The following is a 27562-nucleotide window of genomic DNA, read 5'->3' on the forward strand; positions in this document are numbered from 1 at the left end:
ATTTCTTTAAAATTAAGGTTTCCAAAAATAGATTTTTTTTTATCAAAAATAACTCTTAATTTCTTAAAATACGTATTAAAAAATTTTATTAATTAGAGAATTATTAAGGAAATACTCAAAAAATGAGACCTTCTTAAAATATGAGGCCTTAGGCGACTGCCTTGTTCGCCTATACCTAAAGCCACCCCTGTTTAAGCCTAGACTATACAATGTACTTATAAATTTTGGATCGTTACAAAATAGACTGTGAAACCTAATAACATTGTTAAAAAATAAGACGTATAATAACATTGTTAAAAAATGAGACGTACTTCAATTTCAATTATAAAGGATTTTTTTATTCTAATTTCCAGTTTTTCTTTTTCTTTTATTTTGGCATCATTTCCTCCGTGGCAACGAAAGCGGTTGTTGAGGCCATTGAACGACTTCTACAAATATATTTAAAAATAGGGTCCAGCTATGGTGCCACAGTTGTATGGTACCACAGTTGGATCCAGCCGTTGGATCCAGCCATTGGATCTAGCTCTGGTGACAACTGTGGGCTAAATCTAATAGTTGGATCCAGCTGTGGTACCATACAACTGTGGTACCATAGGTTTGTCCTTAAAAATAATAATAATGAATAAATCGAAGGAAGATATGGCCATGAACTTCATTGCGCCCTTACTAACGACATATACTGACATACAATGTTTGTTACAACCTAATTTTTCCCTATCTCCTTTTTCTACCACGCGTGCCTACTAGACTTCTAACCAAAAGCAAAAAAAAGAATAATCAAGGGTAGTTGAACTTGAGCCACGTTTTACTTTCCCATTCTTGATCTTCTGATAATCTAGACTATAAATTAACGTTCCAGCAATTGCACCAGCACTGAGTATAATTCACACTTCTTGTGATACTAAGTCCAAGCAAAAATATATGGCAACAACAAATGGCTCTATCCTGGCAACCCAGTCCTGGGATCTTACTGATTTTGTTGTAAACAAAGGTCACGGAGTGAAGGGACTCTCCGAAATGGGACTCAAAAGCCTGCCAAAACAATTTCACCAACCCTTGGAAGAAAGATTCAGTGAGAAAAAAATCCTGGACCAAGTGTCAATTCCCCTCATTGATATGTCAAAATGGGAGAGTCCTGAAGTCGCAAAATCCATTTGCGATACCGCTGAGAATTGGGGATTTTTCCAGATTGTGAATCATGGTGTGCCCCTGGAAGTACTCGAGAGAGTAAAGGAAGCTACCCACAGGTTTTTCGCGTTACCGGCAGAGGAGAAGAGGAAGTACTCAAAGGAGAATTCACCAATAAATAATGTCAGATACGGCTCAAGCTTTGTTCCTCATGTGGAAAGGGCTTTGGAGTGGAAAGACTTTCTCAGCCTGTTTTATGTTTCTGAGGAAGAAACTTCTGCTTTTTGGCCTCCTGTTTGCAAGTAAGTGCCAATATACACACACACATACACACACACTCTTTCATGTACTTGGATTGTATACTGAACGTTATTATTTTGCTTTTGTACGTTCTTTTCTTTCCCCCTCTTTCGGCCCGTAGGGATGAAATGTTAGAGTACATGAGGAGTTCTGAAGTTCTCATCAGACGTTTAATGCATGTGCTAGTAAAGGGGCTAAACGTGAAACGAATTGATGAAATAAGAGAACCTATGTTGTTGGGCTCAAGAAGAGTTAACCTCAACTATTATCCTATGTGTCCCAATCCTGAACTCACAGTTGGGGTAGGCCGTCATTCAGATATTTCAACATTTACTATCCTCCTCCAGGATGACATCGGGGGACTTCACGTGCGAAAAGACAACGGTACTGAATGGATTCATGTCGCTCCAATTAGCGGATCACTCATTATCAACGTTGGTGATGCATTGCAAATCATGAGCAATGGTCGATACAAAAGTGTTGAGCATTGTGTGATTGCCAATGGAAGCCAGAACAGGATTTCGGTCCCCCTTTTCGTGAACCCAAAACCTGAAGCCATACTCTGTCCTTTCCCCGAAGTGCTTGCAAATGGGGAGAAGCCACTGTATAAGCCAGTTCTGTGCGCAGACTATTCCAGGCATTTCTATACCAAGGCACATGATGGGAAGAAAACTATCGACTTTGCAAAGATAAGCGACATTTGAGATGAAAATAAGTGAATGCCTAGCTAATTGTTATCTTGATGAAAATAAAGTGCACGGAGATGAAGGTGGGATTCAGTGAATAATGCTGAGGCCAGTTCTTCACTCCTGCTATGGAAAAATAAATTTATTGTTATGAAGGGTTTTTTTCTGGCTTCAAAGCTCTATGTACTTGTTTCTATTTGTCATATAAATAAATTGTATTTGTGTTCTGTGCATGTTTTTTCTGACACTTTACGAGATCTTTTTGAAGTTACCAGAAACCTTATAGATATTTATTTTTAGAACTTTATTGGTGTCATGATCGTAATTATGATGTTACGTCCTTATGGTATAATGATACTCTGGTATTTGTCTTCAACCTCAAGCCCAGTTCAAGCTTAAGTCTAAATGTTTAAATTTGGATGGATCCAGGTTTTGAATAAGACATGGCTAAATTAAAATTGATTGTAGGTATTTGTTCTACTGTCCGGTACAGTTGAAGCAGCAAAATATATAGTAACAAATTAAACATCACGAACCTTACTCTTAACAACATATATATATATATATATATATATATATATATATATATATGTGTGTGTGTGTGTGTGTTAAAAATTAAAAAAAAGAAAAAATATGAAAAATTAACTTATAAGGGCATCTCCAATGTAGCACTAAACCAAACATCAAATCACATTTTACACCATTTTGGTGTAAAATGTTTCTCTAATATAACACTAAAATGGTGTAATGAATAGTATTGCACCAAATATGGTGCAACACTATTCATTTGCACCATATTTGGTGCTACGAATAAAAAATCTCAAATATCCTTATTACATTATCTTATTTACATATATGTCCTATTTTATATAATATTTTAAGTTATTATTATTATTTTTGTTATTTTTTTAATTTTTCAATATTATACTAATATTTTAAATAAAAAATATTCAACTAAAAAATTAGTAATAAAAATAAAATGTCAATAACATTAATTACTAGATTACATATTACAAAATTAAAAATACAAAATTAAAATTAACACAAATTTAAAAAAGCTACTACTACTAGCATAAATTAGAACAATTATTTAGTAATGTGGGAGATCATTATTAGATCCTCCAAGATCATTATTGTTGTTATTTATTGTTATTGTATTTTTCTATACTAATGTAATGTTTAATTTTCATAATGTACTAATTTAGTTAATTAAATGCAAATTTAATAATTTCTATATTTTTTTTGTTAATCGATATAAAATTACTTATTACTTAATTATCTATATTAATAGTAATATTTATTGTGTTAATTGAATTAATTCTTGAGAATTAAAGGAATAAAAGAAGAATATTTTTTTTGGTTTAAATGAGTTAGAGATGAAATAGTAATTTGATGTGAAAAATGTACATTTTTAGTGTTGGTGTTACGCCAAAATGGTGTTATGCATTGGAGATGGTTAACGTAATTATAATAGAAATTATAAAATTGTACGTATCATGAAATATTATTTCTTGAAATTCTTTTTTAATTTCAATAATAGAGAGTAGGTGAAATAATAGAATAATTTGATACAATTATTAAAGAAGGAGCAAGTCTAATTGTAAAGGAAATAAACCATGAAAAAGTTATTACTATATATTCATCAATTGTGGCGATTTTGTAACATTCCATTACTAGTGACAATAGTGTCTTTATTTTCTTCAATAAAGATATGCTTTGTTCAATTGAAATGGTAAATTACTCCTTTCATATTGAATTTAAAAATCCCTTGTAAGAGTAACGTAAGTATAAAAGGTATTTCAATTATTTTAGGAGAGATCGAATCTAGGACATACTATAAAAATAATGAAATTCACATTCTTATATAACAAATCATAAAACTTTGTGGCTCTTAAAGAATTTTTCTTCGTTGAGGTTAGACTATTGCCTAGGATTGGCAAAATTCGGATCCGGATCCACATATATATAAGTGCATCCGGATCTAGATCTATATTTATTTTTCTATATCCAAATCCACATCCAAATTTGAAAAAAAATGTGAATCTAGATGTGGGTAATACTTGCAAACAGATGTAGGTGGATATTTCATATATCTGGATCCAAAAAATAAAAAAATTAATAATTTAATATATAATTTAAAACTCAATAATTTACTTAATAGTATAAAATAAAATTCAATAATTAATAATTTAACATGAATAACATACAAAATCATAAATCCATAAATAAAATTTAATTTTTAATATATGTTTTTAATTTGATTTTTCATTTAAAATAAAATTTAACCGGATCTAGATATTTAGTTTTCTGGATGCACTTACATCTAGATCCGAATTCGGATCCGTGTGGATCACAACTTTCCACATCTGGATCCACATTTTTTAATATGCAGATCTAGATTTTTCTTGGAAGATGCAGGCTATATCCAGATTTTTAAATTTTATTTAATAAATTGTTTAGAGATGCCTTTTCTTTTTAATATGTAAAGTCACATAAAGTGAAAAAAAAAGACTTAATTAAATATAATCTAATGAACTTCATAATTTGTTACATAAAATATGATAAAAATTCATGCTACTATATAATCCATTAAAAATAAAAACTAATATGCATTATATTCACATTAAACTTGTTGTAATAATATTCCTTAAATTTTTCATTTATTGTGATCTAGAGACATTAGTATAGTGATACTCTTTTGAAGTGTCATTATCTCTTTTTATGCCTTCATCAATGATTAAACTAGAATTATTTTCAATGTTGTCAAAATAAAGATCACATTGTGCATGCCTCTTGATATAATTGTGCAATGCCATGATTGCGATGATCTAATTGCTATTGGGGTAACTTGATTATGCCGATAATAATGTGATATCTGATAGTTAATTTATATATTATGGTTTATGAAAAAAAAAGACATAATTGTCATTCTGTTAAAATATTAAAGGTTCAAAATAGGAAGTTTAAAAAGGTAAGATGACTTATTTTATAATGGTTTGTTTGTTTTTTTTACTTAATGAGTTAATTGACTTAATTTTAGTTAGTTACGTCATTAAGTCTATTTGTTTTTTCAACTTAATAAAGATTTTCAGCAATTAAGTCATTAAGTTATTAAACTAATTTTTTTAGCTTTTTATTTAATCTAAAAAGTTTGAATGCTATCATTAAAAGATATTTTTCAAAATATTCCTATCTAATTAATTAATTATCATCCTTAACTAAATAAAATTTAATAATTAGCATTATTACCCATCTGTATATAACTTGTGATAATATATAGTGGCAGACTATTATTATTTTTATCTTTTTATTTTGCTCAAATTAGCATTATTTATCTTCATAATTTTTATGAATATTTTTCATATAAAAACATCACAAACTATAATAAAATTGATTAACATATATGATATAAAATATCAAAGAGTTGTACTCAATTAAATATGAGGTTTTATTATATAGATTATTGGAAGAATGGTCTTCCCACATTGACAATTAAAGAATACAAGTGGTGATTATATTAAATTTAATTACACATATAATATATGCATTAATTAGTTGTATTATCTCTGAAATATTATATAATTCAAAGAGTTTATGGCGAATTAAAGTCATTACGCTTAAAGCAATAAACCACCACCAATGAATCCCCCTGAAGCCAAAGTCTTATCCGACTGTTGGCATAAGTTCGGTTAAAAAAGCCGACTCATGACTTAAGAACAAACCAAAACTGCCTACGTGCCCCTAAAGATGATCCCCAAAAATAGCCCCACAAGTAGCATCACCTGGATTTCCTTTTGAGAAGCTATTACAATTTATCTTTATTTAGCCCATAGGAGGAGCTCGCCGATTCCAAATCTGACATTTCGGAGCTTGGTATAATTTAAAATTGATTTAAGTTAACTAATACTTACAAATATATGAATAATTTTAGCCGAAAATAAATAGATTATGTCTAAACTTATGTACTAACATGCCAATAATATAAGGTTCATTGACTATCTTTTATGGTAGGCCGATTCCTTCAACCAAAGTCTTTCTTAGATAAAACAATAGGTTTATGTTGAGTATGGAAGCAAATCCAGAGATTCAAAACGACAGAGGATCTTGTGTTTTGAAGCTGGAATCACTTAAGCCAAACGACAAGAAATACGTGCGTTTTGATGAGCAAATAAAACACTCCTTGAAACGACATATAAGTGTACCGTTTAGCTTTGAGTTAAGCAAGTGAATATCACGTGTTTGTAAACAGCTCACAAGGTTCGTTAAATGCCGTTAATGCACAAGGAACTCACGTGAGTTGCTGGGAATTGCTCTGGGTTCGTTATGAAGCTGTGGTGAAGCAGCTGGTTCTGGTTCAACGGTTTTGGGTGATTAGAGAGCTATAGAGAGAGAAAGGGCTGGTATAAATGAGGAGTCCAGATCTTGTATTGTAGCTCATGGCATTGCTCTGTAAATCATCTTGAGAATCAATAAGACTGATCATATTTGCCTTCCGGTGGATGTAAGTTAGAGAAATCCCGCTGAACCACGTAAAATCTCTCTTGTTCTTTGTTCATTCTATATCTTTTTTTTTCTTTGATTCTGGTTGGTTAGTCGTCACATTCCATTGATTAAACTTAGTCAAATTCTTCAGTCATCAATCTTGAAGCATCTTGGTAAATTTGGTTGGTGATCTTGGGCAGGATCTGAGGTTGTTTGATTTGTTTATAGCACCTTAAGTCCTACAGTTTATGTGAGTCATAAAATTGTACAATGCAGATGCCTTTATATTGGCTCTGGAAAACAGATAACGATGATAAATATGACGTAAACAAGAAATACTAAACTGGCTAGGAAAACAATGTGAATAAAGACAAATTCAATTTATTGAAATGACAAATTGAATTCAGTAAATAGAGTGTTGCAACATGAGTAAAACCCTTAAACAACGCATATATTTTGATATCCAGGAGTGAAGAACTGGTCTCAGCATTAGTCATGGAAATCAAACTTCATGACCTTGCTCTTTATTTTTATCAAGATAACAATTGGCTAGGCATTCACATATTTTCATCGCAAACGTTGCTTATCTTTGCAAAGTCGATAGTTTTATTCCCAACATGTGCCTTGGTATAGAAATGCCTAGAATAGTCTGCTCACAGAACTGGCTTATACAATGGCTTCTTTCCATTTGCAAGCACTTCAGGAAAAGGACAGAGTATGCCTTCAGGTTTCGGGTTCACGAAAAGGAGGACCAAAATCATGTTCTGGCTTCCATTGGCAATCACACAGTATTCAATACTCTTGTGTCGACCTTTGCTTATGATTTGCAATGGATCCCAAATGTTGATAATGAATGATCTGCTAATTAGAGAGACATGAATCCAGCCATTACCATTATCTTTTCGCACGTGAAGTCCCCCGATGTCATCCTGGAGGAGGATAGTGAATGTTGAAATATCTGAATGACGGCCTACTCCCACTGTATGTTCAGGATTCGGACACATAGGATAGTAGTTGAGGTTGACTCTTCTTGAACCCAACAACATAAGGGCTCTTATTTCATCAATTCTTTTGACGTTTAGCCCCTTGACTAGCACAGCATTAAACGTTTGATGAGAACTTCAGAACTCTTCGTGTACTCTAGCATTTCATCCCTACAAGCCCAAAGAAAAAAACAAAATCGTAACGTTTAGTCCACAATCTTAGGCCCTGTTTGGCTTTCAAGTGGTGTAACTTAAAAGGTATAGTTTGTTGTTTTAAAAAAAACAGTAAATAAAAGTCAATGGTTAGTAAATATGACTTTTAAATAATAAGTTTGAGAAAAATAATGAATATATTATTTACAGTAAAAACAGTAAATATAGTTTGTTGGTTAGTCGTCACATTCCATTGATTAAACTTAGTCAAATTCTTCAGTCATCAATCTTGAAGCATCTTGGTAAATTTGGTTGGTGATCTTGGGCAGGATCTGAGGTTGTTTGATTTGTTTATAGCACCTTAAGTCCTACAGTTTATGTGAGTCATAAAATTGTACAATGTAGATGCCTTTATATTGGCTCTGGAAAACAGATAAGGATGATAAATACGTAAACAAGAAAATACTAAACTAGCTAGGAAAACAATGTGAATAAAGACAAATTCAATTTATTGAAATGAAAAATTGAATCATAGAGTGTTGCAACATGAGTAAAACCTTAAAACAACGCATATATTTTGATATCCAGGAGTGAAGAACTGGTCTCAACATTAGTCATGGAATTCAACCTTCATGACCTTTATTTTTATCAAGATAACAATTGGCTAGGCATTCACATATTTTCATCGCAAACGTTGCTTATCTTTGCAAAGTCGATAGTTTTCCCATCATGTGCCTTGGTATAGAAATGCCTGGAATAGTCTGCGCACAGAACTGGCTTATACAGTGGCTTCTCCCCATTTGCAAGAACTTTAGGAAAAGGACAGAGTATGGCTTCAGGTTTCAGGTTCACGAAAAGGGGGACCGAAATCCTGTTCTGGCTTCCATTGCCAATCACATAGTGCTCAAAACTCTTGTATCGACCGTTTCTTATGATTTGCAATGCATCTCAAATGTTGATAATGAATGATCCGCTAATTGGAGAGACATGAATCCAGCCATTAACATTGTCTTTTCGCACGTGAAGTCCCCCGATGTCATCCTAGAGGAGGATAGTGAATGTTGAAATATCTGAATGACGGCCTACTCCCACTGTGTGTTCAGGATTCGGACACATAGGATAGTAGTTGAGGTTGCTCTTCTTGAACCCAACAACATAAGGGCTCTTATTTCATCAATTCTTTTGACGTTTAGCCCCTTGACTAGCACATGCATTAAACGTTTGATGAGAACTTCAGAACTCTTCCTGTACTCCAGCATTTCATCCCTACAGGCCGAAAGAAAAAAAAAACAAAATCGTAACATTTAGTCCACAATCTTGGCCTTATTTGGCTTTCAAATGCTCTAACTTAAAAGATATAGTTTGTTGTTTTAAAAAAAAAACAGTAAATAAAAGTCAGTGGTTAGTAAATATGACTTTTAAATAATAAGTTTGAGAAAAATAATGAATATATTATAAGTTCTTCATCATACAAGTGGTGGATGAAATTAATTTTATTTCCAAGTCATAACAATTATTTTTTACCAAGTACTTTAATGTTATAGCTTATAAGCTATAGTTGCCAACTTCAATTTTAAACAGTACATTTAAAATATTCATGTATTTATTGGCACTTGCTTGCAAACAGGAGGCCAAAAAGCAGCAGTTTCTTCCTCAGAAACATAAAACAGGCTCAGAGAGTCTTTCCAATCTAGAGCCCTTTCCACATGACGAACAAAGCTTGAGCCGAACCTGACATTATTGGTTGGTGAATTCTCCTTTGAGTACTTCCTCTTCTCCTCTGCTGGTTACACAAAAAACCTGTGAGTTGCTTCATGTTTGGGAAGAAACAGAAAAGATTGTAGTAGAATGCCACGTGTCAATGAGGCTCCATGACAATCACTGTACACCTCTGAGGTATCCGATCTACCCCTTATAACTCAGTATCCGGGGTACTCGACCTACCCCCCAAAACTCGGTACCCGGGGTACTCGGCCTACCCCCACAAAACTCGGTACCCAAGGTACTCAATAGATCATAAGCGAAATAATTAAGGAAACATATCTAAAAAGTTGGTCATGAGAAACGTCTCCATCGCCTAAAATATAATATTGGATTTTGTAAAAATTAGATATCAAAATATCATGTCGAAAAAGTAGTGACAGCCGACTATCACCACTGTCAAAAAGTGAAGGACGCTGCCCCTAGGATAGTGGTCCTTAGCCGCCTTACCAGACAACTTTTGTTGAGGTACTTCGGACCACTCTCCAGCCTACGCCACGTATCCAAAGGGATAAAATATGTCATGAAACGCCTTCTTGTGCCTCAAGCATGCTCCCAAATGGCCCAAAATCATAAAAAGGTAAAAGGACAACCAAAAACCATTGAAAATACGCCACGTGGCAGCCAATGTACTATATATATAAAGACATCTAGGTTTATTTTCATCATTTATGATCACACATACTCCACAAAAAGCCTTCTTCAATCTTAAACCACGATTTCAGAGGGTTGGCAAGCTCGCGTCACCATAAGAAAGCTTCAGTTGTTGACTTGAGCATCGAAGTGAATGCCGGGGCACCATGGCTTCACCTCTAACCTTATTTGCATTGTTTTGCAGGTTAAAAGCTCACCTTAAGAGACCTCATCTCCAGATTTCAACCTCTCACTGTCATCACCATCCCCCCACTCTGCTTACCTCTTTTCGGATCTTAAAAATATCACAAACAACGACCTAATGAGGTACTCTGGTTGTCCCATAAAATAAATTTATTGTTTTAGATAGGTTTTTCTTTTTTCCTTTGCACCTAAAATCTGTCTAAAACACTTCCCTTACTGTCTCGAGTACTTACAGGGGCACACCATGATTCACAATCTGGAAAAATCCCCAACTCTCAGCGGCATCGCAAATGGATTTTGCGACTTCAGGACTCTCCCATTTTAACTTATTAATGAAGGGAATTGATACTTGACCCAAGATTTTCTTCTCACTGAGTCTTTCTTGTAAGGGTTGGTGAAATTGTTTTTGGAGGCTTTTGAGTCCCATTTCGGCGAGACCCTTGACTCCATGACCTGTGTTTATAACAAAATCAGCAATATCCCAGGACTCAGTTGCGAGGATAGAGCCATTAGTTGGTGCCATTTTATCTTGGAGACTTAGCCCTGCAAGATGGATGGTTTATATTTAGTGATGTTGCAACTAGTTACATCATTAATGCCTATTTGTACTACATTGATGCATTTGTACTTTTCATAAACAAAGGAAATTTCTAATGTAATTTCTTTTTGTTACTTTACTGTCTTACTTTTTTTTTTTTAAGTGAAAACTAGAAGATTAAGATGGTACAAAAAAGTCTTTCTGAAGGCCTGACCTATCATTAAATAAGCTTTTATCGTTTCACGCCAATCGACTTTCCTGAATCTTTCCTTCTTGGGTTTGGGGTTAAGGAGTGATCAATCAATAGTAGAGTAGTTGGCGAATATATATATAGACACGCACACACACTCTTATGAATATATGACATGCTACAAATACTTGGTGCAAAAGAATGTGTACAAATTAATGTGTCCTTGCATGATGCGATATTTGTAGTGAAATGGTATTTTACTTTATTGCCACAATTGTTTATAATTACACAAAGGATATTTTCAATTTTTTTTCCTAGTCAATTTTGTTTCCATTTTTTTTTCTTGATGGGGACATTATTTAAGCAATTAATAAATTAAATCCTTCACATAACTAATAATTTCATGAGAAAAATAACATATATTTCGTAGCCAATAAATTTCTTGATATATCATGCCACAGACACATTTTCTAAATTTACTTGAAGCTTAATAATCATATTAATGAGTACTTAATTGGTTAAAGATCAATGTCACGATATTTATTTCAAATAGTACTATTCTTATTGTATGAAAAATACTTTTTTAGTACAAAAAATACATTGAGATAAATGACAGAGTTTTCAAAACTTAAATAGCCATTGTTTGCTGTAAGTAATTAATTTAGATTTAAGGGTTTTTTTAGTTTTTAGTGCTGTGTGAAAAAGAACGTAATAATATTTTTACTTTAGAGTCCTACTCTAAAACAAAGAATATATATTTTTTATTAAAGAAGGGCCCACGAAGATCTAATGCAATACTAAACGAGAGTGTGCAATCTCATAAGTATCATTACAAAGTAAACCAACAATAGCAGGGGGAGGAGAAAGAAGAACATGCAAGCCTATGGGTGTAGTTAGGCTATAGGAAGCAAGGAAATCCACAGCACTATTTGCCTCTCTGTACACATGCTCCATGTGGACGATCTAATCACGTGCTAATAATTCCCGAATAGCTTTGACAAGAATTGCATTTTCGTTGGTTGAAGGATGAGCCCTTTCCAAAAGATGCACTACGCTCTTATTATCCACTCCCACTTGAAGACGTCTAAAGCCATAATCCCAAGCCACTCTCAAGCCATGCAAAACAGTACACTCTTATTTGTTTGTCAAAACAGTACACTCTTATTTACAGATGATGCAACACAGCTAACTTTGTGTGAGCAAGCGGCAAAGAATTTTGAGCTCATGGTAGTGTTTATTTATTTTTCAGCCCCAATCTAAACAGCTCTGCATTCGGCTTTAAATAATTCTCATAAAGCCCCGGTTAGTATTTTCAGTTTAATTACAAATTTGTTTTTAACGAAAACTACTGAAATGGACATCAAAACTCTCCAGATTGTATTGGCTTTGATCATTAACTGTTGATAACAAGCTTCATTTCTCCGAATGGCCTTGAGAACCTTTGTTTTTCTTCTAGGTCAGAACAAATAACAAGTTAAGAAACACCTTGTTGGATCATAAACTTGATCCAAAATGAATAAATTCAAGCCCAACTCATGGAAGATTCCATGAGTAGGTATGGTTGGTGAGGTTTGAATTATTTGTGTTAGGTGTGGTTGGTGAAGTAGGTGAGTGGTAGGTTTTAATGAATGATGAGGATTTGTGTAGTAGTTGAATAAATGAATGGTTGTGATTAGTTTGTTTAATGTATAAATACCATCTCTCCCCTTTGGTTTATGAATCAAGTGAAGTACCAAAATCTCTAAGGTGTAGAGAGTGAAAAATAAGAGTTTTAATTGGTGAGGAGTGTTGTTGAAGAAATAAAATAGTGTGTTTTTTGTGTGTTTTATTTGTTAATTCTCCAACACACCCTATATAGAGTAATTTATGTAGAAGATAAGAGAAGTTTCTTCTCAACGTATTGTTACTTTGATACCAATGAATAAACAATAAAAGAGACTTCTTGTTTTTACGAATTTCAGTTTTCTTCGAAGATCGTTTTCGGAAGGGACTTGGGAAATAGCTGTAGAAATTGGTGGAGAAGAATTTGAAAGTTGAATAGTTGATCAAATCAAAAGCAACAGAGAGGGTAGAGGCTGCTCGTATTTTGAGTTGAGGATGAATGTCCAGAAATTGTAAAGCATTTTGATTCCCATTTCAGTAATTTTGGTTAACAGTAAAATTGTAGTAAAAATAAAAATAATAATTGGGGTTTGAAGATATTAATGGAGGGGTCTAAATAGCTCCACTCCAGTTCTCTTTTGTGAATATTACATTGTAGATATAGTACAATTACAAATTGTCCAACTAAGAGCCAAAGCTCAACCTAATGCCTACGCGGACGGATCCGATGTATCAATTTAAAATACATATGTCTCAACAATATGTTTGATTGAAGTCTGATTATAATTATTAGATTGTTACTCTTTGTAAAATGAAAGCATTTGAGAAAACTGTATTTTAATTACATGGATTAAGCAGTATTTTACTTACATGGATTCCATATGAAGTACTAAATATTCTATAATACCCCCAAGTCAGCTTGGTTGGCACAATCGCCTGAATTCGAATAATAATAAGAGGCAAATTTAAGTTGATTCTTAAATGATGTAATAATTAACTCGGTCACCTTTGGAAACACTGAATATGAGTTATTGACTCAATCATCGCTTTCAGTTTCATTGCTAACTACAGCATGCGATTGGAATCAATTTTCCTAGTAAGTAGCAAGTGAAGTACTGTAGCATTTCTCACGCACTTGCTTCATAACACTAAATCACTTTTGACAAATTAAATTGACGGCAACAATTGTTTTATTTATTATCATTATTATTATTATTTTGTTATATATGAAGCTGGAAATGATGAAACGTAGAAGAATCTGTAAGTCCATTATAAGCTACTCATATATAGCCTGCTCATTTTGACTCGTGGCTATTGATAAGGAAACACTGTTTGGAGTCCATCGAAAATTTGGTAAATGAAATGGAGCGTTAGGTACTTTTTTTTTAATAGATTTTTGGAGAAATAAAAATTGTTCTCAATAGTTGAATTGGTCAAAACTCAAAGAGGTGTTTGGTAGGACCTTCTAAAACAAGAACTTAACTGATTCCCTGGGAAACAAAAAAAAAGAAAAAAGTAGTACTTGAGTGACTTCATACAAAAAAAAATATGGTAGTACTTAGGTGACTTTCTGAAAAAAGCGTAGTACTTACGTGACTTTCTACAATTTTTATCATAAATATAAATATAACTTAAAAATAATTTTATAAATGATTTTGAATGTTACTTTTCAGGGTAGGTATTCTTTTTAGTCATTAACCAAAGTCAAATATAGACTGTGAGGAGAAAAATAAATAAACAGTGAGAGAACAAGGGCAAAAAGAGAACAACATAAACTTTAATCACTCCTGAATCTTTAAAAGTCAGAGATAGACCATTAGAGCCAAAATTATATATATATATAACGGAATTTTTTATTAAAAAAAAAAAACTCGTGTAATATTGCAAACTATTTTTGTAATTCCACATAGGTCACATGATTTTTTTTTCATTACTAGACATCTTTATTCAAATCAATCATGTTATGCACCATCATTTTGTATAATAATATCATTTGTAATTATATTATTACTCTTTTAGAAAATACCATTTAAAAAATAGTACCTAATATTAGAATCAATTGACTGCAGTAACGAAAGCTTAATAAAGTGGACTGAATGTCATCTTTTATTGAAACTCAACTTGGCTTTTAATAGCCATTTTCAGCACTAACAGAAAGCATATAAATAGGACACGTTAGCCATTATCTTAGCTACGTGTTTAACAAAGAATAAGTCAAATAACAACATCCCCAAAGACTATGATTTATTGAAACAGAAAGCAGACTAAGTAAAACCCAAACGACTCTTTCACCTAAGGCAGCTTACATATATGTTTGCCAAAATTTTTTTAGACTCTAGCAAAACAATTTTTCTTTTTTTATAACATTTTAGTAATATCAAATATGATGACACTTCACATACAACATCACAATGAGAGTAACTACTTTTTTCTCTCAAAAAAAAAAAGAAAAAAATAACTATTTTTATTGTAAGGATGAAAAAGCATACACCATAGTAAAGAATTAATTGCAAGAAATCATGAGAGAGAAATCCTAACACTTGATTAACAAGCTAGCTTAGCCAACTAATCCCATTAGTTAAATAATCAAAAGACTATGGGTCAATTTGGTAATATTGTAACTTTTAAAATAATTATCGTTAACTGTGCTATAAAAACAATAAGCAATAAAGAAAATTAGTTAAATGTTTAATAAAATCTATTTTAGAAATTAGTAGTATATGTTTAATAAAACTTATTGTTGAACTGCTTTAAAAATGCAAATGAGTAAAATGGATATAATGTTAGATAAAATTTATTTACACATTAATAAATGTGTATATATAATATCTTTTTTACTTCATTAATTTTTATTTTTTATGCTAATATAGTTGCCAATAATAATCATGTTGTTAAGTTTAAACCATTCTATTTCCTAATTGAATAAGAATAATTTCAAACTTTTATAATATATATCAGGATATATATGGAATTCAATTAAGTATAAAATTGATTCTCAAAATCACATTTTAAAAAATTATTCTTCTTCTACTTTTCAAAATCTGATGTAAAATAAGTAATTTTATCAAAAATAAGTTAAAAAATTACCAAAAATCAAAATTAGATTTTAACTTTTTAAAATCAATTTTGAGACTCTCAAAAATAAGTCCAAAGGGGCCTTATTTTTGAAAGCATAGCAAGATTTCTTAAGCAGAAAAGAAGAGGGAAGCACTCAAAATGACTTCACTCAATCATCATTTAGAGATAAGAAATAAATAAACGACACATAAAATTATACATGTAACAAATTGACAATTTTTACTGAATAGTAATACTATTTTGGGAAAAAGACATGCTACTGACTGAAAATCCTAAACAACTGAATCATTTTTTTCTAATTATATTATACCAAGTTTGACATGCCATTGCCATTTTTCAAAAAAAGTAAGCCATGTCATAATCAGTTGTCTGAATTTTTTCGGTACCTATCAAATGCATCAATCAATCAATCACTATAAATAAGCATTAATAATGTTAATTACTTGCAGCATCACCAAGCATAATCCATCCATCTTGGAGAGCTAAGTCCAAGCAAAAATGGCACCAACAAATGGCTCTACCCTCGCAACTGAGTCCTGGGATATTGCTGATTTTGTTATTGTAGTGATTTAACACCCCTTAAGATTCAAGATGCTAAGCCACTGCCCAGAAGACTCAAGTTCTTGATCAAACAAGATGCAGAAGAAACCAAGATTAGATATCAAGTTCCCAACTCAATTCCAATAGGCTCTAGATCTAATGATTAATATCACAGTGTTTTAACCTAAACAAGAAACAACACACAAGAACAGAATCTTACGTGGTTCAATTGTGCATTACATGCACAATTTACATTCACGGGAAAAGCCACAGGAAAAGCTTTATTGATGAATCAAGAGGACAAATACAGAGCTTCTAAACAAGAGATTACAAGCAACAAGAATAACCTCTCTCACTTTCTGATCTCTCTCTCAAGCTCTCTCAGAACCACGTCTGTTTCTCCCTCAGCGACCAGTTTTATACCACTGATGCTGAAACCCAGATTGCTCAGAATCTGGACACGTGTGTAACGGCTTTTAACAGCCTTGATTCGCTTCTTCACGAGCTGGCCACGTGCTTCACTTAAGTTCATCCAAAACGACAGCTGCTGAGTTGTTTAGCCTTTGAACTTAAAAACCTCGTGCTGCACGTGACAAATGACTGAACAATTTGATCAAAACGAAACCGTTTTGGGACTCTGAGTTTTCGATTCATTGCACTCAAGTCCACAGTTATAAACAAAGGTCATGGAGTGAAGGGTCTCTACGAAATGGGACTCAAAAGCCTCCCAAAACAATTTCACCAACCCTTGGAAGAAAGATTCAGTGAGAAGAAAATCCTGGATCAAGTATCAATTCCCCTCATTGATATGTCAAACTGGGAGAGTCCTGAAGTCGCAAAATCCATTTGCGATGCCGCTGAGAATTGGGGGTTTTTCCAGATTGTGAATCATGGTGTGCCCCTGGAAGTACTCGAGAGAGTAAAGGAAGCGACCCACAGGTTTTTCGCGTTACCGGCAGAGGAGAAGAGGAAGTACTCAAAAGAGAATTCACCAACCAATAAAGTGAGGCTCGGCTCGAGCTTTGTTCCTCTTGTGGAAAAGGCTTTGGAGTGGAAAGACTTTCTCAGCCTATTTTATGGTTCTGAGGAAGAAACTTCTGCATTTTGGCCTCCTGTTTGCAAGTAAGTGCCCACACACAGACACATACATACATATACATATACATATACTTTTAAATATACTAAATCTCCACTACTTGTATAATAAAAAACTTATCATATCTTTATTATTTTTATAAAACTTATTTTTAAAAGTCGTATTACTACATTATCATAACTTTTATTATATAGTTACCACTTTTGGTTCACAGTAACTTTCAAACTATATCACCACAATACCAAACATGATACCTAAGATTGTGTACTGAATGTTTTTATTTATTTTTTTTTTTTACTTTTTATTTTTTGTTTTTGCTTATAGGGATGAAACGTTGGAGTACATGAAGAGTTCTGAGGTTCTCATTAGACGTTTAATGCATGTGCTAGTCAAGGGGCTAAATGTGAAACGAATTGATGAAATAAGAGAACCTATGTTGTTGGGTTCAAGAAGAGTTAACCTCAACTACTATCCTATGTGTCCCAATCCTGAACTCACAGTGGGAGTAGGCCGTCATTCAGATATTTCAACATTCACCATCCTCCTCCAGGATGATATCGGGGGACTTCATGTGCGGAAAGACAGTGGTAATGACTGGATTCATGTCGCTCCAATTAGCGGATCACTCATTATCAACATTGGTGATGCATTACAAATAATGAGCAATGGTCGATACAAAAGTATTGAGCATTGTGTGATTGCCAATGGAAGCCAGAACAGGATTTCGGTCCCCCTTTTCGTGAACCCAAAACCTGAAGCCATACTCTGTCCTTTTCCCGAAGTGCTCGCAAATGGAGAGAAGCCACTGTATAAGCCAGTTTTGTGTGCAGACTATTCCAGACATTTCTATACGAAAGCACATGATGGAAAGAAAACTATCGACTTTGCAAAGATAGGTGACTTTTGAGATGATCATATGTGAAAGCCTAGCTAATTTTTATGTTGATAATCATAATATGAAGTGCAAGGTTGGTTTCCTAGAATAATCCCGAAACCATTTCTTCACTCGTGGGTATCAAAGATAATGGGCTTTACTCTAGTTTCAACAGTTTATGTATTAAATTATTTCAATAAATTTTATTTCACTCTACTGGGAGTAATTCATCCTTCTCTCTCTCATCCTATTGATTATTCCATAAATTAATTACTCTTTAATTGCCTATGTGGGAAGATCATTCTTCCAATAATTTCTACAATAAACCCTGTAACCTTGATAAGTTTTATAACTTTTTTGCTGCTAATCCCAACTCGAGACCATATTTTTAAATAATAATTTGATGAATTTATAAGGTAATATACTATAAAATAATTCTTATAATTTCATTAAGGTATTATAAGGTAATATACTATAAAATAATACTTATAATTTCCATTAAGGTCCCCACTTATTACATAAAATAATATGCAACTAGATGTAGATATGTGTGTGTAAAGATTTATGTTTGGGTTAATTATGAAAAATGATATAAACTTGCCCGAGTCTGAACAATTTGCCAAAATTAATAAGAAATACAGAGATTTGAAAAGTTCTAGCCTAAAACAAATAGATTGCCTAAAGCTGTGCACTAAAATATTTTCAGATTAATAATATAAAATTAATTGATACTTACATGCCAAAAATATTTTCAATCCACTTATATATATATACATGAATCCCCTTATTTTTATATACTAATAGATAAAAGAATAGTTTTATTTTAGTTTAGTGAAACTGTATAATTTTTTCTTTATATGGGGTCTAATATCTAACTAGAAAATGAAAACAGATATGACATAAATGAAATAAGATGGTGTTTGTTTTTTAGTCTAAAAGATGATATAAATTTGAATTAAGCTGAATTTTGAATAGATTTAAATGTCTGAATCTGAATGATATATTTATTTTTGTTTGAAACTCTTCAAATAAGTACTAAACTACTTGTTTTTTTTTTAACTTTTAAGAACCTATACTTTTACAATTATTTATCCTTACTAAATTTAAATGTTAAAATATATAAGTAAAAATAATATAAATTGGACAGTGATAGATCATTTCCTAATCCTAAAGGCCTAAACTCAAAATCATACATTAAAGCATGAAATAAAATGCAATTCAGTGAAAAAAGATTTTATAAATACATATTATATAATTACATTAAAAGCCCGATGAATGAAGCAACTAAACAAAATGAGGAGGGATGTGGGTAAGGAAAATAATAATAATAATAATAATAAAGACGAGCTTAAATTAGTTCGGTGGACATGGTGTAGATTTTGAGGACAGGTATAGAAAATGAATAATAAAATGGGAATATTTTTTTACATTAGAATATAGTTAGCTTGCATTCGGTAAAAAGCCATAAAAATGAAAAACAAAAAAATGAGCTGAACCCCCTCTTATTTTCTAGAACTAAGCAAAATCCCCCACAGGTTTTAAAACTTGTTAAAATCCCTCGCTGAGTCGCTGTTAAAGTAATCACTTTCGTAAAGGGCAATTCTGTCTTTTAAAAGTAAGTCCAACAACTTTCCAGTAAAGTTATATGTTTTACAGATTTTGACTTAATTCAACGTACAAATGAATTTAAATTTAAAAAATGATTTAAGCAACGTACATATGATTATTTTCTAAACATGTGGCACAATTTAAATAATTCAACGTACATATGATTATTTTGTGAAGTTTTGAACATACATATGATTATTTTGTGAAGTTTTGAACATACATATGATTAAATCGAAAGAAGCAGGAATTGTGAATTTTTAAAAAATTATTCATTTTTCTTTTTTTATCTTAAAATTATTCATTTTTCTTCTCTCTCTCGCGTCAATTTCTAACCTTGCTTGAATCACCATGGATGGTGACCACCACGCGAGCCGCCAATTTTAATGCATAAACCCAACATGTCGAGAGAATAATAAAGGAGAAATGCTAAAGGTTGGGAACCCTGAGAGAACACTGAGAGAAACAGCAGCTTGTGCTGCCGTTTCATTCTCTTAGCTCCCCCCTCCCCCCAACATGAGTAAGATAAAGCGAGCCTCCCACATGAAAAAACACTCCCTTTTATTAGTTTTTTCTTCTCTTTCAGGACATTTTCTTAAATGGTCAACAAAAAGTTGCCGTTTGGCCTCACACTCAAGTCACTTTTGCCAAGTGAAATCTGGCCCCCCACGTGAAAGTCACCAATCTCCAAAGCTCACTCCGGCTCATGACCAAGCAAAGCTAAGTTTTCTCTCCTTGCTCGTTCACTTCTTTGCTCTTCACAAGCCATTACTTCAGCTCATCAAATTAGTGGCCATTACTTCAGCTCGTTCATTTCTCGATCTAGATCTTGAAGCAACACCCAGTTGGTAATTATCTCAGCTTAAAGAATAATTTTTTATTTGTTTATTATTTTTTGTTATATCATAATAATAGAAATGTACCTGCATTTACTGATTAAATGATAATGTGTTTAATTTAGAATTTTTTAGAAATCTTTTTATTTAAATTATATGTTTGATTTAGAATTTTTTAATTTAAATTTTGTTTGACCATAGAATTTTTTTTAATTTAAATTGTGTTCGATTTATCATTTTTTTTTATTTAAATTGTGTTCGATTTATCATTTTTGTTATATAAATTTTTAGAACTTTAATGGATTAAATTATTGTTTGATGGTGTTTGTATAAATTGATCTTACATTTTGGTTAATACGAATATTAATTATTTTGTAGAAATGGATAATTTGGAACATGAAGATGGAGTCGAAGACGCGCAATCGGAAAAATATGAGCCGACTCTTGGGATGTTATTTGATAGCCATGAGGAAATGTGGTAATTTTACAAAGCCTATGGTAAACAAGAAGGGTTTCTTGTTAAGAAGTTAACTAGTAAGAAAGGGAGCGATGGAATTATAAGGTACGCGACGTTTGTATGTTGTCGTAGTGGCAAGTCAGAAAGTAAATCTACTGATGTGCTGAAGCCAAAACCTATTGTAAAAACTAGTTGTGATGCTAGAATTGGAGGTTGTGTAAATAAAGATGGAAAATGGATTCTTCGAACTTTAAACCTTGAACACAATCATGGATTGAGTCTGGATAAAGCTAGATATTTTCCTTGTAACCGCAACATTAGTGCAAGTGCAAGAAAGCGTATTGAAATGAATGATTGTGCAGGAATTAACATTGTTAGGAATTTTAATTCTATTGTTGTTGAAGCTGTTAGATATGAAAACGTGTCATTTCTAGAAAAATATTGTAGAAATCTTGTTGACAAAGGTAGGCGATTACAGCTTTAAGAAGGAGATGTTATGGCAATTCTAAAGTACTTCCAGAATAAGCAAACATAATGCAATGGTTTTTTTTTTTAGTATTGATTTGGATGAGCATGATCGATTAAGGAATGTATTTTGGGCAGATCGGAGGAGTAGGGCTGCTTACAAATATTTTGGAGACGTCATCACATTTGACACCACATATCTTACCAATAAATATGACATGCCATTCGCTCTTTTTGTCGGAGTTAATCATCATGGTCAGTCTATTTTGTTAGGATGTGGATTAATTTCACACGAGGATACCGAGACATTTACGTGGTTATTTGAGGCGTGGCTATCATGCATGTCTAATTCTCCTCCCATTGGTATCATTACAGACCAAGACAAAACAATGCAAAAGGCAATCACAAATGTTTTTCCTACGACTAGGCATCGATGGTGTTTGTGGCATATAATGAAGAAGGTACCTGAGAAGTTAGGAGCTTTTAAAGAACGTGAAGGTATTATTTCTTCATTGCTTTCTATTGTTTATGATTCACTAAGTCCGAATGTGTTTGATGAAGCTTGGCATGACATGATGACGGTGTATAATTTATGGGATAATGATTGGTTGAACGGTTTATATGAGGAGCGGTATCGTTGGGTTCCATATTATTTGAACGACTGCTTTTGGGCAGGAATGTCAACAACTCAACGAAGTGAAAGCATGAATGCATTTTTTGATGGATTTGTTAACGCAAAAATAAATTTGAAGTAGTTTGTGAAGCAGTACGAAAATGCGCTGAGAAGGAAAGTTGAATTAGAATGGCAAGCAGATGCCAAGTGTTTCAGTAAAAAAAACTCCTTGTGTATCAAGATATGAGATGGAAAAGCAAGTTGAAGAGGTGTATACTATTTCTAAGTTTAAAGAATTCCAACAAGAATTAACTGCACTGATATATTATGACACAATTAATTGTGTGGGATCAATATATGAAATCAGTGAATCATTTGGGCAAGGTAAGAAAAAAAGCTTTGAGGTTGTTTTTGAAGAAGCCGCGGGTGAAGTTAACTGTATGTGTTCAAAGTTTCAAAATAATTACCAACAATTATCATAAATTAATTATTAAAATAATTATCAACAATACAATTACCAAAATAATTCCCAACAAAATAATCACTCAACAAAATAATTAGCAAACAAAATTACCAACAATTATCATAAATTAATTATCAAAAAATAATTACCAACTAAACTGAGAGAGTGACCACCGACCACCGACCACCGACCACCGACAGCAGCGACCACTGATTAGATCTGGAGCGAGAGAAGACGGAGATGAAGCTGCTGTAATGTCGGGAAGGCTAAGATGAAGCGAGTTGCTACTGGAGTGAACAAAAGGAAAAGGAGTTGGAGTTCATGTGGGAGTGCTGGAGAAGGAGTTGAAAATAGAAAGGAAAAGGAGTTGAAAGGGAGTGCTGGAACGGCTGGAATGGATCTGTGAAAGCGAAGAAGGAAAATGATTTGAAAGGGAGTGCTAGAACGGATATATGAAAGTGAGTGGAAGAAGGAAAAGGATTTGAAAGGGAGTGCTAGAACGGCTGGAACGGATCTGTGAAAGCGAAGAAGGAAAAGGATTTGAGAAGGGAGTGCTGGAACGGATCTATGAAAACGAGTGGAAGAAGGAAAAGGATTTGAAAGGGAGTGCTTTTTCACATGGGGGATAGATTTTTCTTACTCACGCGTGGGGGGGGGAGGGGAAGGTGAGAGAACGAAACAGCAACACAAGCTGTCGTTTCTCTCAGGGTTCTCGATGTTTAGCAGCACTCATAATAAACTCTTCAATCACGAGCCCAGTTTTGATCCACTTGACAACTATTACAAATTTTCATCCACCATAGCCAACATTTGTTTCCTCCATCACCTCAAACAAATTTATTGAAAAAAATTCCAACATAAATCAAGATTGAGACTTTCTATGGCGTTGCTCAGAATTCAGAAGCCAAATCGTCATCTTTGGGCTGCCAAGGCCTGTGGCAGTGACATAATGGCGATGATTGATCGGTGGCAATAATAGGTTCTATTGCTCGGGTTTCAGTTTGAAAAATGAGGGAAGCAAAAATTTCAGGAATCATATTTACTTTTTTTATCGGCGGCAATGGAAATATGGGTCAAACCGATATAAGGGATATAGGATCCGTAAAAAGTCCGAACATATTGCTTATTGTTTGTTTCGAAATTGAAAATATGAAATGGGTAAACCGATTTATCATTTTTAGTTTTTTGTACGATTGTTTTATAAAAGAGGAGAAAGTTTCTCCTCAATTAAGAATCCAATTAAAAATGCAATTGGATTTTTTCTTTTGCTATTGTATATTGCAACGTATTTTGTGTTGGCCCATAATCTATTGATAAACTGATAATATTTAGTTTTAAATGTCTATTATTTTTAAGGGTATAATTTCCCTTTCAAAGAAGGTGATTATTTTAATATCATGGGAGTTTTAGCTAGTTTTAAAATTTGAGGGCATTTTGCTCATTTTTGTCCAAAAAAATGACTCATTTCATTCTGTTAAAATTATCTAAAAAATGCCATTAAATTAATTTTTAAAAAAACCTCTAAAACTTAATTACTAAAGTTAGACCGGGCTACAGTCTGACCAGGCCCAGGTGAAATTCTTTAAGATCCCTAAAGTTTTATGATTTTGTTTGTTCAAAAAAAAAAGTTTTATGATTTTGTTATGTAACAATCTAATATATCCCTCACTGGATCTCTACTAAAATAATTGAAATACCTTTCATACTTAAGTTACTCTTAGATTGGGACATATAAATTCAATATTAAAGGAGTAATTTACCATTTCAATTGAACAAATCATATATTTATTGAAGAAATTAAACACGCTTCGGGGTTATTACTATTTATTATGAAAATGTTATGGTTTGTTCTGATTTAAAAGAAAAGCATGTGAACATATTATAACACTGTCACTAGTATAGGAATGTTACAAAAACTGCCGCAATATATTTTATAGCAAGAATCTTTTCGTTTTTTATTTCCTTCACAATTAGACTAGCTACCTTTTTTTTTAATTTTATCAATTATTCTGTCTATTATTGAAATAAAAAAGAATTTCATGAAATAATATTTCATGGTACGTATAATTTTATAATATCTATTACAATCGCGTTATAAGATATAAGCTAATTTGTCACCATTTTGTCATTTTTTTAATTTTTAACATATATATTTTGTTAAGAGCAAGGTTATTGATGTCTTGTTATTTAATGTGTGTGTGTATTTTTTTTACTGCTTTAACTATACTGAAAATTAGGAAAAATACCTACAAAAAGTTTTAATTTAGCCAGGTCTTATTAAAAAACCCTGCGTCCATCCTGCCGTGAACATGAGATGGAGACTTGAGCTTGAAACCGGCCTTTGAGACTTCAGGTCGAAAACAAATACGAGAGTGTCATTATAGCATGAGGCCATAACATCATAATTAAGACCATGACACCAATAAAGTTTCGGGAACTGCAAAAAGATCCCGTAAGGTGTCAGAAAATTAACTAACAAAAAGAATACATCCACAAAACACAAATACAATTTATTAATATGACAAATTGAATCAAATACATAGAGCTTTGAAGCCAGAGTAAAACCCTTCATAACAATAAATTTATTTTTCCATGTCAGGAGTGAAGAACTGGCCTCAGTATTATTCACTGAATCCCACCTTCATCACCGTGCAATTTATTTTCACCAAGATAACAATTAGCAAGGCATTCACTGATTTTCATCTCAAATGTCGCTTATCTTTGCAAAGTCGATAGTTTTCTTCCCATCATGTGCCTTGGTATAGAAATGCCTGGAGTAGTCTGCGCACAGAACTGGCTTATACAGTGGCTTCTCCCCATTTGCAAGCACTTCGGGGAAGGGACAGAGTATGGCTTCAGGTTTTGGGTTCACGAAAAGGGGGACCGAAATCCTGTTCTGGCTTCCATTGGCAATCACACAATGCTCAATACTTTTGTATCGACCATTGCTCATGATTTGCAATGCATCACCAATGTTGATAATGAGTGATCCGCTAATTGGAGCGACATGAATCCAGTCAGTACCATTGTCTTTTCGCACGTGAAGTCCCCCGATGTCATCTTGGAGGAGGATAGTGAATGTTGAAATATCTGAATGACGGCCTACGCCAACTGTGAGTTCAGGATTGGGACACATAGGATAATAGTTGAGGTTAACTCTTCTTGAGCCCAACAACATAGGTTCTCTTATTTCATCAATTCGTTTCACGTTTAGCCCCTTTACTAGCACATCCATTAAACGTTTGATGAGAACTTCAGAACTCCTCATGTACTCCAACATTTCATCCCTACGGGCCGAAAGAGGGGGGAAAAAAGAACAAAAGCAAAAATAATAACGTTCAGTATACAATCATAGTACATGAAAGAGTGTGTGTGTATGTTTGTATGTATATTGGCACTTACTTGCAAACAGGAGGCCAAAAAGCAGAAGTTTCTTCCTCAGAAACATAAAACAGGCTGAGAAAGTCTTTCCACTCGAGAGCCCTTTCCACATGGGGAACAAAGCTTGAGCCGTACCTGACATTATTTATTGGTGAATTCTCCTTTGAGTACTTCCTCTTCTCCTCTGCCGGTAACGCGAAAAACCTGTGGGTAGCTTCCTTTACTCTCTCGAGTACTTCCAGGGGCACACCATGATTCACAATCTGGAAAAATCCCCAATTCTCAGCGGCATCGCAAATGGATTTTGCGACTTCAGGACTCTCCCATTTTGACATATCAATGAGGGGAATTGATACGTGGTCCAGGATTCTTTTCTCACTGAATCTTTCTTCTAAGGGTTGGTGAAATTGTTTTGGGAGGCTTTTGAGCCCCTTTTCGGAGAGACCCTTCACTCCGTGACCTTTGTGTATGACAAAATCAGCAATATCCCAGGACTCAGTTACCACGGTAGAGCCATTTGTTGGTGCCATTTTTGTTTGGACTTTGCTCTGAAGGTGGATGGCTTATACTTACTTAGTGATGTTGCAATTAGTTAACACCACTAATGCCTATTTATAGTGATTCATTGATGTATTTTAAAACGATTCAGAAAAGAAAATATTATTGTTGTGTAATTGTTGTGCTTTCACTTTATTGTCCTACTTACAGTTTTTTTTTTACCTTGTCAATATAACACCGTTGTTTCTTTCTGGGTCAAAATGGTATCACTCTTTGAGTAAATGATAAGTATGGTACAAATACATTGTGCAATGAATTTTGTACGCTTCTATCTAACCCATCCATTATTACACATCACTTTCTACACATAAATTTATCAAAAAATCATGATAGTTCTGTCATTACTCTCTTTGTATAAATTATACTACTTTGTCTATATATCTATATATATATATATACTGACAGAAATTATATATTTTTTTAACAAACTTAAGTATTAATTGTTTTAGTTTAAGTTATTGATCTTTAGCAGTCAAAATAGACTGCGAGGAAAAAAAAAAAAGGATTAACAAAGAGATAAAATTAAGTCAAGAATGGTATCCTGCTCTTTAATATTCTTGATATTTGAAATACAAACATGACAAAAATAATAATAATAATAAGAGAGATGATCAAAGCAGATTCAGAAATTTGTTTTATGTAAATATGAAATAGATATTTGATTAAAAGTTTTGTATGTTTCACGGGGGTGTTCTAATCCCTGACCACTTCTGGATCTTTAATAATAAAATATAGATCGAGAGAAAAAAGTCTAGAAGAGTATCCTAAACTTTAATCGATCTTAGACCAGAGGGCGAAGTTCGGAGTGCACTAACCCAGCTGTAGCCCGGGTAGGCTTTTGTTTTTTTTTTGGTGGGGTGTGGGGGGGGGGGGGGGGGGGGTGTGGGGGTTTGGGGTTTTTGTTGGAAATTTTTTATTTCCAAAAATAACCCTTTT

At 33.1% G+C, this 27562-nt stretch overlaps 4 protein-coding genes and 2 pseudogenes across 4 annotated transcripts; 3 read left to right on the plus strand and 3 right to left on the minus strand.

Moving 5' to 3' along the window:
- The first annotated feature begins 921 nt into the window (after positions 1 to 921).
- LOC18051457 (feruloyl CoA ortho-hydroxylase 1) lies at positions 922 to 2132 on the plus strand. The gene is made up of 2 exons (XM_006445580.1): positions 922 to 1430; positions 1550 to 2132. Exons 1-2 carry the CDS (start codon positions 922 to 924, stop codon positions 2130 to 2132), a joined length of 1092 nt encoding a protein of 363 aa, XP_006445643.1.
- A 5021-nt stretch (positions 2133 to 7153) lies between these two features.
- On the minus strand, positions 7154 to 7761 carry LOC18051458 (annotated as a pseudogene).
- A 643-nt stretch (positions 7762 to 8404) lies between these two features.
- On the minus strand, positions 8405 to 10853 carry LOC18051459 (annotated as a pseudogene).
- Positions 10854 to 16236: 5383 nt separating this feature from the next.
- On the plus strand, positions 16237 to 18281 carry LOC18051174 (feruloyl CoA ortho-hydroxylase 1). Its single transcript, XM_006445583.2, has 3 exons — positions 16237 to 16293; positions 16943 to 17400; positions 17699 to 18281. Exons 1-3 carry the CDS (start codon positions 16237 to 16239, stop codon positions 18279 to 18281), a joined length of 1098 nt encoding a protein of 365 aa, XP_006445646.2.
- Positions 18282 to 21162: 2881 nt separating this feature from the next.
- On the plus strand, positions 21163 to 22366 carry LOC112100753 (protein FAR1-RELATED SEQUENCE 5-like). Its single transcript, XM_024190198.1, has 3 exons — positions 21163 to 21167; positions 21279 to 21610; positions 21750 to 22366. Exons 1-3 carry the CDS (start codon positions 21163 to 21165, stop codon positions 22364 to 22366), a joined length of 954 nt encoding a protein of 317 aa, XP_024045966.1.
- A 2928-nt stretch (positions 22367 to 25294) lies between these two features.
- Positions 25295 to 26631, minus strand: LOC18051175 (feruloyl CoA ortho-hydroxylase 1). Its single transcript, XM_006445584.2, has 2 exons — positions 26090 to 26631; positions 25295 to 25974 (listed from the first exon to the last, which is right to left on the minus strand). Exons 1-2 carry the CDS (start codon positions 26596 to 26598, stop codon positions 25392 to 25394), a joined length of 1092 nt encoding a protein of 363 aa, XP_006445647.1. The 5' UTR covers positions 26599 to 26631; the 3' UTR covers positions 25295 to 25391.
- Between the last annotated feature and the right edge of the window lie 931 nt (positions 26632 to 27562).

The sequence above is a fragment of the Citrus clementina genome, unplaced genomic scaffold (genome assembly GCF_000493195.1).
Source record: "Citrus clementina cultivar Clemenules unplaced genomic scaffold, Citrus_clementina_v1.0 scaffold_2, whole genome shotgun sequence".
NCBI lineage: Eukaryota > Viridiplantae > Streptophyta > Magnoliopsida > Sapindales > Rutaceae > Citrus > Citrus x clementina.